Here is a 13,334-nt window from a genome sequence, read left to right as displayed (position 1 = left end):
AACTCACAATTTTATTACTATCCATGTCCTGAAAGTGGTAGGTGCAGTACTTGGCAGAAAATCCAGGGCTGTCGCACTGTCCATCGCCGGCTAGCCTGAATCGTTTGCCTTCGAATGTACTTGCTAGAGACAATTGTTAAATTTTCCAAGCATCACTAATGGCCGGAAACAGATAATCATGTTGGTATTTGTAGTACTGCGTTTTTGAAATGAAATGGAGTCCCACAAACTGAAAGAAAGACTTTAACTTTCTAAAACTGAAGCCACTAAAAAGTGATGCAGCTGCACACAGTAGATTGCCTGCTGGCAGTTTCCCCAGCATCGGTTGTGCAGACCATGAGAACGTATGATGTAATGTACAGGCGGCATGTATTGTGACGTTACTGCCTTGTTTTTGACGAGTCACATGAATCAATGGCTTCCCACATACTTTCCCTCTGACGGAATGCCCACATTTCAGCATACTTATAATATCCATCAAACAACTGTCGAATACTATGTATTTGTCCTCTTTCATTAGACTGTCATCCTGTGTCAAAGTTGTTTCGGCCTGTGACCTTGAGGACATATCACCACATTTGAAAGAAATATCGCTGCTATCAAGTTGTGATGCGTCGGTGAATGCTGCTGCTGGTTCATTCTCTGTCATTTCAACATCTTCTACTTCAACATTGATGGGAGAACACAACAATGTCGACAGCTTTTTTGGTGGCAATTTTTTGGTGGGTGTAGATTGTGTGAATTGATCTGCGACTACTTCAGAGCTATCTTCAATACATCCAGTATCATGTTGTTGCGGTGGTGCGGTCGTACTGTAGCAATGGTCCAATACAACTTTGCCGGATTCTCCAGGCACATTCATTTCATTTTCTGTACATTGGACATGAGCATCCCGAGTCCCAACATGCCGCGTCTGAATTAATAGTTCCTCCATAGTGTAAATGGTCTGGCAAGCAACATCTCTCATTCGCTTCACTGTCTGTGTATGTATAGTTCGTAGACCCACGGGTAACTAGAGGACAGATTGGAAAAGGGATGTTCAGTTTAAACACAAGATAAAGTATAGTACAATTGACTTGAAAAAACATAAAATAGTCCCCAGCACAAAAAAATGTCTAAAGTTATGAACTGTTTATAACTAACCTTATTTTTGTTTCTTTTCTTTGCAACTTTTTTTACTCGACCTTCAACATCTGCACGCTGTTGCTCCGATACGTATCCGCATGTCTCCCCTTCCTGTTGCGCTGCAATGACTATATTTTCTGTATCTGCATAGACAGCACGGAATGAGGCTCCATCGACTCCCTGAAACATAGTATTTTCATTACTGTGTATCAAAATATTGTTAGCATAAAACACACGTGAGGACGAACACACATGTACATCTCAATAGCCAAACACGATTTAAACATTGTGTGGAACAATACAATCAAACGACAAGTATTCGAGCTCTGATGACCTAGTTCGATGGAGCTGTCAGTATCCATACCTCTGGCTCTGCATGGACTGCCACGAATGATTGTATTAAAGAGGCGGCATCAGCAACTCCCTGAAACACAGTACTTGCATTAGTATGGTTTTCAATATTGGAAACATAACACACACGTGGGGTCGACGGCACAGGTACATATAAAGACATAACCACAAATTTTGCATTGTCTAAAAGAATCAAGGAATATTTAAATATGATCAGATTTAATCGACTTATTTCATTTACATCACTTATTTCATTTAATTTACTTATTTCTTTACATATGCATCATCTAAATGGGATCTTGTGATTGTAGTGGAAGCTCCATCGTCTCCCTGAAACACAGTACTTACGTTAATAGGGAAGAAAGTATAGCAAATGGAATCATGTTATATGATCACGCTCGATGGAGCTGTCAGTATCCATACCTCGTGCTGCTGAAGAATATCTAGGGCTTTTGTCAATGTGGTGCGCACTTCTGAAAGCTGTTGCGCTGATTCGTATCCGCATGGTCCCGCTTCCACCGGAATTACTTGAATGTCAGGCTCCGCATCAAGTGCGTGGGTTGACGATTCAACAACTGCCTGAAACATAGTATTTGCATTAGTAAGGATTACAATATTGAAAACATAACACACGCTTGGGGTCGACCGCACCGGTACATATAAACGGCTAACCACGAATGAAACATGGTGTAGAACAATCAAACGACAAGTGTTCCAGTCCTGATGATCACGGTCGATTGAGCTGTCAGTATCCATACCTTGTGCTGCTGAAGAACATCTAGGGCTGTTGTCAATGTGGTGGCCGCTTCAGCATCTCCCTGAAAGACAGTACTTGCATTAGTATGGATAACACTAATTATAACTGAAAACAAACACCAGGGGACGACAACTAAGGTTTATATCAATTGGAAAGCACTAACCAAACAATTGGTAAAATAATCACACGATACATACAAACTATTACTTGACATGCATAAAACAAGTCTGTAGCGGAATAGCCAAGTATGATTACCTGATACGTGATCGAAGTGGTTGATAACTGCGAGCATGTGACGGAAGTAGAATGTTCTTGCTTTAGATTCAAGGGATAGTCAAGAAGTTGTAAAGGTAAATTATTGTTTGATAATGAAATGCCAATATTTAAAATTGCCATGTAAGGAGACAGAATACTTGAGTAATGCACAATATAGCAGAGTTCCCTGTGCCCATATATAGATTTCGTGTGTGTGTTATGAAATCTAAAAATAATATATTGATAAATGTCATTATTCAAAAAGCTATACACTCATACCAATGTCGAAAGTATTACAAATTGGAAACAACACCTAAAATATCAATGAATCCATTCGGCTACCTACACACTACCGCAAGACCTAAAGCTAAAAATGGACACTTGACTCACCAGTGGCGGATTGTGGACAAATAGAGTGGGAATAGCGTTTGTGAGCAATTTTCATGTCGATCGCCGTTTATTCTTCTTTGTTACCCAAGATGTGGTGTACATGTTCGAGGGAAAGTGCCGGCTGCAGATGCGGTATCGATCACCCCTCTTGTCCTCAAAGACTTGTTGGAGTCTACTTTCCAGCTCATGCAGTGGATATCCACAATGTCTGACCCATTCTCTTATTCGATCAACAGTTTACGGGAATACATGCATTGTAGTGCCTTCAGATTTAGCATGGGTCTTCGAAGGGCAATCGCTAATCGAACAGGCAGGCATTGTTGAAAATTCAGAAAAGTAAATATCAAGATTATTATAAAACCTTGATGAATAAAAATGTCATTAAAAAAGTAAATGAACCATACCATGCTCAATGCAAGGTTTGTTTTGGTCGCCGCTTAGTATTTGCATAAGTTAGACATTTTTTAAATTATGTGACTAAACTCTGAACATGTGACTCGTCCCTTGGATGTTCTGTCTTGCACGAAAAGGAAAAATGTTTACATTATATACTGGACCCCCGAAGGATGCAATTCGATGACAATTGACACAGATGAAAATAAATAGATCTATTGATAGCATAACAATTGAAACTCAAGTCAATAGCAATGAGACCAATGACCATAGCTCTACTGGGTACTGTAATAGCAAATAGATCGAAATTTAAAAATGACCGAAATATGACTAGGATACATGGCCTTACCTTGACCAACAAACAGTTGGATTCAGCAGGCCGAGCAGTATGTTGCAGGAGAACAGGTAGATGGCCACAGGTAGCACACTGACGAGTTTGCTCGAAGCGGTCACAGATAGCACGGCGACAAGCAGATTAGCATAGATCTCCGTGCTTCTCAGGTAGAAGGTCCAGGAGTTGACTTGCAAAGCGCAAAGATGTTCTCATGAGACATATCAAGTGGTTTATAAAGTATTAGAAACAGGGTTGTGTTTGTGAATGAATGACGTGTGTATGTCATGGTATTATGTTTATTGCAGGGGGGGCGGCCTGCCTCGGGGAGGCCTGCCTGGAGACACGGGGTCTGAGGAGGCCATGTGAGCGATGGCCTCTGGGCGTGGGATACCTTTTGAAGTGTACATGCTGTTTGGCACCTTGGCCGTTTGCGCCTGTGACAGCCCCCCATGCCAGCGCTCATCCCCGGGTGCGAACCGCCTTTGATAGAGGGGGTGGGATGGTTGGGCCTGGGGCGTGCAGGCAAGTGTGTGGGAGCAAGGGGCCATCAGCCCCTCTCATCCTTTACTTCTCAGTAGAAACTCGTACCAAGTGCCTCCAGTAGTGGGTTTGCCCCTTGCCCTTATGTGATGTTAACTTTGGATGACATTTGCGTAGATGGGAACACTGAACAGGACACGGGGCATCCATTTTTGTACCCCCTTTCCACTCCATCTTGGTGACCAGGCCTCACTGCGATTGTACAGCGCGCAGAGCACATGGCCCACACCCTCATTCCCACTCTGACTGGAAAACTCCAGAGGTATTTGCAACAGCTAATAAATGTAACACATCACTCTTCCTCTGAGATCACGGTCCTGCATGTGAACCAGCCTGAACCAAGCACATAGCTCGTTCATCTCCACAAACGTGTCCTTGCCCACGCACCTTTGCCAGTGGAAACTTACTGCCATTCTGACCCTGTGTCCCTGCAAGGTATTCTCTTCATGTGCCAGACCACTGACCACACCATGATGCCCGCCTAGCAGATCCCCAACTAACATTAGACCCCTACTGCAGTATATAGTTGCCTATCAATAACAAATGCCACATACCAGAGATTCTTGTGAGCACAGACCCACACTTCAAACAGTGTATTATAGTGGCCAAGACCCTTGACCTAAGGCCTGGATAATCCAATGTTAATTGATAGTATAGATATATGTGTGACTTTTATAGAGACATAACCGACTGAAAGACTTTGAACAAGTGTTATTTAGTGCATGCCATATTGCTAATATATTATGTTAGCTTAGATAGTGACCGCCCCGCTTCACAGCGACCTGACCTTCACCCATTCGGAGCACAGATGTCTGACGTCCATCCTTGAATGGAGACACACTTGATTCATTTAAAAAATCAAAACAACCGTTGTTAAAATATATGTGGTGTTTTATTTTGTATCTTATTTTGATGACACAAAAATACAAGACTTTAAACATTGTACATTTCAGGTTGCAGCACAGCGAGAGAAAATCCCCTGTACTGACCGCTGTCACTCGGGAACGTTTCACTTATGGCACGAACGGCACAGGCGGGTATTAGTCTTCGAACGCGGTGTCCAAGCCTCCCGTGAAGCCACCATGTAAAGGAACGATAGGCTACCAGCCTGTACCACCTGTGAAAAGGAATGAAACAAACTGTTTATAAATGACCAAGATAAGTTTAATAAACGTTTGTTGTCAATGACAATTCTTGTAACTAATGGCATTCTGCTCGGACAAATGCTATCTAGACACTGCACACTATTGAAAGACTTTTGTGCGTTACAATGATATGTATATGTAATTTTGGATATAGTAGAAGACCATGAAATAAGAGTGGCATGACAAGCAGAGTATACTTACTCGTTACTCGGATTACGAGGACGAAAAGTTGCGCGAAGTTCGTGCATAAGCACCATCATTATCCTCAACACGGACCGTGTGAGGCAGGCTGCCCTGAAGTCTGGCAGCTCGGTGATGCATTACGGTCGTGGCCTTCCGAGATGTAGGCCACGCATCCCGAGTTTTGACAGCAGCAGCAGTTCTCGTCCTCAGTTGGCATTAACTCGCACCGATTGCATGTGCACCAGGTGGAAACACCGTCCATGCGACTAGGTCCAGGCTCTTCAGCTGTTGAATCGTCCTCCCAACTGCCGTCCGAAGACCCATCGTTTTCGCGTGTTTCCCTTTCCAGTAGTTTCTCCTCGGTATACTCGGGCTCGTACATGTAGGGCATTATTGTAGCCATTGTGTGTTAAACAAACTATAAAATGATTGATAGCGGTGGTACTGGCATCTGTTCACACGGGCTACAAGCAATGAAGGTAGCTGACCAGAGCACAGAAACGAGTCACAGAATACTCAAAGTAACACAGAAAGAGGAATGGAATCGAAAATCTGCTGCTGTGTGTTGTGAAACGGTCTGTTTATACTTATTGAGGAAAGAGGCGTCCTGCCATTTCCATGGCGACATGTCATTAGCTGAAGCGCAGCGAATGTTGACACGAGACGTGCTTTGGCGTTGAGAAATGGTCGGTACGCGTCTGCTGATGACAGTCTCAGGGGCGGGGGATATGATTTAGTGCCGCAAAAGCAGGTCAGCCAGGGCGATGGGGGAAATGATAGGATTATCACAAAATGGCAGCTCCCTGATGCCTGTTTTCGCGTGCGTTTAATGAACAAAAACTCAGGTAAGGTCCATAGGAAATTTTTCTAAAATCGAGCGACTTAGGCTTAAAAACACATGGCCGACCCGTAGGGGCAATAACATTTTTTGACCGAACCATTCCTTTAACATTGGGTTCAATACAGGGAAGACACAGAAGCCGAGGACACTGTTGATATAAAGCAGAAGGCTCAATATAGACGAGAGTAGGGCCTCACGGCGTGCACAGCAGACAATAACAATAATATCACTACAAAATCCATGAATAAGTGCGCAGGCAGGAGACAAGAACCAGTAAAACACTGGGAGGAACAGGTGCAGGTGATACACACGGGAAGACCGTGTTATCATGAAACCCGCGGATGAGAACAGGCACTACCACTGAGAGGCCCATGAACTGTGGAGGCAGACGGAGAAAAAACAGCCTCAAGGACCAGATGAGGCCTTAAAATAAACAACAAGGTACACCAATAGCACCACAGCAACTGATAGAATTGGCAGCACACAGGAGGAGCACCGTTGCAAAAGGTGGAGTAACACACAAACCACGACCACACCAGCTGTGGCCAGGAACTGGGCACTATAGTGGGGAAGCGAAGACACGATGTGATAGAAACAACAGTATTGGAAGTGTGGCGGTGCCAGAGGCGCATGCAGCCATAAAGCAGGTGCTCGTATAACATCCAGTCGAAACAGACCGGCGACCGCAGCACCAGCGACTGGATAGAAACACACGTGGCCAGTGATGACATCCAAGGTGAGCAAACAGAAGGGGAAGCAACAGAAGATGGAGGATTTCGCCAAGCCAATTCAAGCTGAGGAAGTGGTGAGGCCTAAGAAGCCAGAAGGCCAAGGTGGAGAACCCCCGGGGCGGAATGATCAACCCATCTTGGATGCCATAGCAGAGCTAAAGACATCATGGGAAAGCAAACAAGACAGGGCTATGGCAGAACTGAAAGCCTCACTTGAACTGAAAATTGATGAGGTATGTGTGGACGTCAACCTCCTGCGTCCCGCTCCTCAAATGGAATAAACCAAGCACAGAATGTGGGTCGTATAGACCGCTATCCTTGCTAAACCAGGATAGCAAAATACTCACGGCGGTCCTGGCAAACAGACTCAAACTGGTTATAGGCAAATTCATAACCCTGACCAGACCGGGTATGTACCGAGCAGAAGTATATCCGACAACCATAGGAGGCTCCACCGGGTCATAGAACAAGCAGAGGGTGACGCAGGTGAAATAGCAATTGTTTCGTTAGATGCAGTGAAAGCCTTTGATTCCGTAAGATGGCCCTGGTTAACGGCGGCTCTGAAGGAATATGGTGTGGGGCCAGGGTACTTAAGATGGGTTAAACTATTGTATAGCTCGACACTGGCCAGAGTCAAAACGGGAGCAATCATTTTGGACAAATGGCAACTCAGCAGGGGAACCAGACAAGGATACCCATGGTCTCCAATGCTGTACATCCTCGCGTTAAAACACCTAACGATTTATCTGAGACAACAATATGAGGAGGTGGGGGTCCACACTAAAGGGGGGCCGCATCTCATATCACTGTATGCAGACGATGTGCCGCTGTACCTAAGATACCCGGAGGAAAACCTGCAGTACATCTTGGAGGTAATGGAGCGATTCACGTCCCTCTCCGGCATAGCGATCAAATCCAAGAAGTCGTGCATATTTCCCCTTGGGAGATACAAAGGAACCCCACAAGAAAACCTACCAGTTGTAAAGATACCCTGGGAGATCAAAATGTTTAGATACTTGGGGATCGATATCTATCACAGTGTAGAAGACGAACACAAACATAACACAGAAATGGCAGTAGCAAAAACAAAAACAGCATGACATTTTGGGCTAAACTCACCCTAGCAATGGTGGGGAGGGTAGCACTAGGTCGTATTGCCTAGGTTGCTGCATTTTTTGGTAAATATCCCATATATGCCGCCCAGACGCATCTTTGGTAAACTGCAGAGTTTATGGAGAGGCTTCTTCTGGCATAACACCAGAAATAGGATTGGCCTATGGAAATTACAAAATGCGTATGACAGAGAGGGTATAAAATTGCCTAACGTTGAGATATACCATTTGGCCGGGCAGCTACAATATTTGGCTAAGTGGCTAATGGGAGATACTACAGCAGAATCAAGATTCTGGAAGGATGAATGCGCCCCATTTTTCTTGAACGAACTAGTGTGGCTGCCCAAATCAGTTAAAATGGTGATCGAGGTTGCTGGAACTGGGGTGGAAGACTTGGCGCAAGGCATGCCAGGTTATGGAGAAGCCGAGCCTGTGCTCCCCGCAAGTGCCGCTAGTGGCATTGCCGGGAACGGATGGACAACTAAGAAAGACGATACGGCGACACTGGGAACCGGTGGGTATAGCAACTCTGGGAGACATGTGGAGGGACGGGAAAGTACTAGAATTCCAAACGCTAGTAGATGAAACGGGAGTGCACCTGGGGCAATATATTACCTACACTAGATTGGTTAAGCAAGTAAGGAACACTGGTCTGAAATTGAACTAGAAGACCAGCCAGATACGGCAATAGATACAATGTATGACATCTCGGAAGGGGGGCATGAGATATCCCAGATCTATGAAGTGGTAATGTCCAGGGTGGGGAAGGAGGTGACCTAGCTAAGACAGGAGTGGGAAGAGGATACAGAGGAGCCCATGCAAGACGGGCAATGGGAAAGAGCACAGAGGTACCACAAAAAGGTCTCCAGAAATGCGAGACTACAACAAATCCAGCTATACGTAACCCATAGGGCGTACATGACCCCTCAGAGGGTCGCCCGATTCAAGAACGCTAGGACACAAACATGCCCTAAATGTGGGGAGGTAAACGCGGGATGATAAACATGTTCTGGGCATGCCCGGAGGTCGGGATATTCTGGGGAGAGGTAAACCAACGCCTAACCGAGAAAGGAATCAAGCTAGATGTGGGATCTGTGTGGGCATGCATGATTGGAGGATTCACTAGGCCACGCAACCTAAAACATGTTAGCAAACTTAAGGATCTGGCATACATCCTGGCCAAATGCAGAATAGCGATGAGCTGGAAAGCAACACATAGACCCAGGATACAGGTATGGTGACACGACCTTCTAAAATAGGCTGAAGCGGAAACAGGGGTATGGTACGAAGCGTCCAATTGGGGGGAGGACGATGAAGCAGGATCACTGATAGCATGGAGACAATTAGTGGCACACACTATCTGAGTCTACCCAGACTAGTCCAAGCGAGCACGATACCTCCGAGAGCATGGAAGAAGAGCCTCCGGAGAAATGATGATTGAAGGGACAGAGGAGTAGGCACGAGTTAAGGGGGGAGGGTCAATAGAGGGCAGTGACAATTGCACATAAATGTATAAGATGTTAAGAAGCTGGGAATTTATACTGTCGGGTGTGTTTGTGTTGTTGATAGGATGTAAAAACCAATAAAAATTGTTTAAAAAACTATTCTTGGTGCTTGGCAATACTTGCTAATTTGACTCTTGGCAATGCTGGCTTATTTGAATCTTGTTGATGCTTGCTTTTACGGCTTCTCATCATGTTAATTAGTTTTTTATATTGGTTTCTTTCTTTGGATTCAATTCAGGTATTCAAAATTAAATGTCTTTTGGACTAAACCGCCCATCCACTGTGTCCGGGGCCCCCTTTGCACCCAGGCTGTCTCTCAGGCGTTGTCACAGTCTGCTTTCCACTTTCTGCGGCTTTCCGGAGAACTGTCTCTGCTCGCAGTCTGCTTGTGCTGGTTCCCTCTGGCATACAGCGTCTTCCACGACTTCCTCGCTTCCCTGCTGCTTACTTCGGAGCTCTGGTAAATTGCAGGCAGTGCTCCTGCACCCGTGAATGTTCGGGAGTCTCTCTAATGCTGCCAGTACCTTTGCTCCGAGCCACATTGCTTTCCTAGCTCCGCCTCAGACTGCCAGCTGGCCCCTCTCGCTCACTGCACCGGATCACGCTCTCTGTACCCCCCCATCATCTTAGGAAGGTGCATTCTCATTGCCACGACTTCTGCTTTGGAATTCTCCTTCACACTCTTCTTTGTGCTTCTCTCTGTGCCTCTCCATTTGCCTCTCAGCTGAGCCTGATATAAAGTTCCCGGGTCCACGATAATGAGTCCAACAACTAGACTGCTCATGTTCCTTCTTCCAGTCTATCTTCTGTGTTAATGGTGGCCTCCTCGTCTCACTACCTAAGTGGTGTTCGGGTGAGTAAGAATCCAAAAAGAGGGGATTTGTGGCTCTAGTGTGTCTCTTCCTCATCCCAGTACCTGACTGGTGTTTACTGGGGAATTATTTATGTAAATGATAGGGAAGGGACTTGATATAAAAGTCTCCTCCACCCATGTGATCCTCCCTCCCATATCCACCCCCAGGTTCAGGATCCGATAGCGAGAGCCTTTCCGTGGCCACCTGGGAGAAGGATATGTTGGGGAAAGAAGTGAGGATGCCCTCGGCTACCTCACAGAAGCCAGAATTATCCAGACTGGAAGCAGTCCACTCCTGGAAACCCTGAAAGGAGATCCTAACCAGGGTTTTGGGAACTGCGCTCCAACACCTTAAGGGAATTGGAAGACAGAAACACGAAGGTTTTGAACCGGCAACCCCAAGGTAAGTGGGGGAGGAAGTGTATCTGTGGCAGGAGGGTGAATAGTATCAGCTGCCTGAACATAATGAGGGGAGGGGGCAGAAATACCCATTGCATCACTTGGGAATCCTGAACAAACCCAAGATCTAGGTGAGATCTGTTAAGAATTGTTAACAAAGCCAAGGTCTAGGTGCAGCCTCTTGACACTTCTGAACAATGTCCTTGTCTAATTAAGAACTGTTGAGAATTGTGACAGCAAGGTCTAGGAGAGAACTGATGTGAGTAACAATCCACTGATCCACGTTCAGGAGAAGAGTTTTTGGTCAGGACACCCATTGACCTGTTGTTTGCAGGAGACAGCCAAAACAAACTTAGGGCCATGGGTGTTCATCATGTAAACTTACATCAACAGGCAGGGAGAAAAAACTGCGGCTACAGCCCAGCCGCCGGGGAGAATATTCCAAAATATGTTCCAAGGTCTTGGCTGACCTATTTAAAGACTTCCTCCAGAGGGGCCAAACTACAAAGCATCCCTGTCATTAGGCATGTCCCGATCCATCATCTGTCTTCGGTAGCCAATCAGGGGGAAAGCATTCAAACAAAGCCCTATGGAACGGCGAGCTACCAGAACAGCGAGCTACCAGAACAGCAGTGAAAGAGAGTTCAAGAGTGCAGAGCTAACAAGTTCAGAGTAGGAGTTTGAAGGCAGAGATGGAGCTTTGCAGATACCTAGAGGCAGAACGAGTGTGTGGCGGAACAGGAGGAATGAGATTGGAGAAGTGTCAGGAAGTGATGAGGAGAGGGATCTGGAGGAACAAGGAGGTGGTAATGTGGAATATCCAAGGGAGTGCAGAGGAGTTTGAGAAGATCAGGGAAGTGTTTAAGGAGGCAAATCAAGAGGAGCAAGGAGGAGGTGGTGAAGTGTCAGTAGAAGAATTGAGGAGAAAGAAAAGCAGATTGAGAGAGTCAGAGGTGAAGAAAAAAGGAAGGGAGAGAATCAAATGCACCCTAGGTCTGAGGGGTCTGAGTAGAGTAGGGCTGGCTGAATGAGTATGCTATGGAGCGTTGAGGCGGAAAGGAGGGGAGAGGAGAGTCCAAGGGTTGCAGAAGAGGCCCCTTGTACACACACCCATTGTGACTCGTGGAGGAGGCAGGAAAGGATGGGATATTATGGGCTAAAGCTAAGACCCTGACGAAGAGAGGTTAGAAGGATAAACAGACCCATCCTTAAGAGAAATTCGGTTGGGCAGCCTCCTGGTAGAAGCTCTGGGGTTTTACATACTATTAAATTGCCACTTTTATGGCATTGCCAAAGCCTAATGTGCAAATGAACATACGGCCCAAGTTCCAGGTGAGAGGTCTCTTAGGAATAGAGGACGAGAAACATATAGTCAAAACCTAAGTAAGAAGCCAGGATAGAAGTGTGCAACAGTCAAATGCCCAAGACTGTGTGACTGAGACTATATCCCGGGAAGGGACCCCAGTGACACTTTGTTAACTCTGAGACTTATTGGAACACTGAGACTGATTGAGCCCAGGGAATGTATTGCTTTTAATTTCAAGACAGAAACATCCCATTGTTCAGTTGGACATTGCTTATTTTGTTCCAAACTTTATGTAAAGACTGGAGGGGGGGGTATCTGTACTTCTGCCCTCTATTTGGTAGCGTAAAGGCACAGAACACCCCAGCCAAGGTTCTCAATTTGGTAGCAGTGGACGGGCAGCCAGGCTTAAGCTTTCAGGAGGTGATGGAGGCTTGTTCTTAAGTACAGTGTTTCCCCAAGCCCGCAAAAAGGAATGTCCACACACAATGTTAGGTGATGACACATCTTCTTTATATAAAATAAGGTTGCTACCAAAATATATGCATATAAATAAAAACACTTTGTACTTGGAAATACTTATTCAAAGAACAGCAAATATAAACAGTATGTGGTACCGCACAATACTTAAATTCAGTAATAGATGCACTAACGGCAGACCGTGTTAAATAGGCATGTGAATTCTTAAGTGAAGTATATCAGCATAGAATAGGGAAAAAAGGCAGGTTAGTTGTGAACAGTGGCAGAATGCTTTCTTTAGACGAGATGCACAATTCTGTGTGAGGATCCCCCCCACCCCACCTGGCAACCTGTAATTGAAATGTTAGGGAGTCACTTATCTTGTCTTTTACAGCCCAGTCCAATAATGTTCAATAACCTTGTACTTTCTTTTAAAAGGTTCTACACCTGTGAGCCAGGCATGGTATCAAAAGAGGCACAGACTCAAGGTGAACAGTTTCAAAACCTTTTATTTAATAAAGTTCCGGGGTTGGTGTAATACCTAACTGCCCTAACTCTAAAGGGATTGTTCTCTCAACTGATGTTTCTAAGGGCCGTCGATGTCTCCAGTCTTTTGTGGGCCCAGCCACCTCCTCCTTATTCGCCTAGCCATTCCTAG

The 13,334-nt window shown here is 45.4% G+C and overlaps 1 protein-coding gene across 3 annotated transcripts in view; it reads left to right on the top strand.

The window, feature by feature from the left end:
* UBE3B (ubiquitin protein ligase E3B) overlaps window positions 1-13,334 on the top strand; it is a 2,019,282-nt gene that overhangs the window by 1,834,443 nt on the left and 171,505 nt on the right. The window contains exon 25 of one of the 3 annotated variants that reach the window (XM_069619419.1): window positions 5,099-5,296. The exons of the other annotated variants lie outside the window; for them this stretch is intronic. Within the exon in view, the coding sequence (XP_069475520.1) occupies window positions 5,099-5,189 (91 nt within the window). The 3' untranslated portion in view covers window positions 5,190-5,296. Of the gene's footprint in view, window positions 1-5,098; window positions 5,297-13,334 lie in introns of those variants that run through there. 3 annotated transcript variants of the gene reach the window in all.

The sequence above is a fragment of the Ambystoma mexicanum genome, chromosome 10, assembly GCF_040938575.1.
Source record: "Ambystoma mexicanum isolate Mex_15411 chromosome 10, UKY_AmexF1_1, whole genome shotgun sequence".
In the NCBI taxonomy this organism is placed as follows: domain Eukaryota; kingdom Metazoa; phylum Chordata; class Amphibia; order Caudata; family Ambystomatidae; genus Ambystoma; species Ambystoma mexicanum.
The sequence above is the reverse complement of the archived record's forward strand: the minus strand, read 5'-3'. Positions and strand labels throughout refer to the sequence as shown.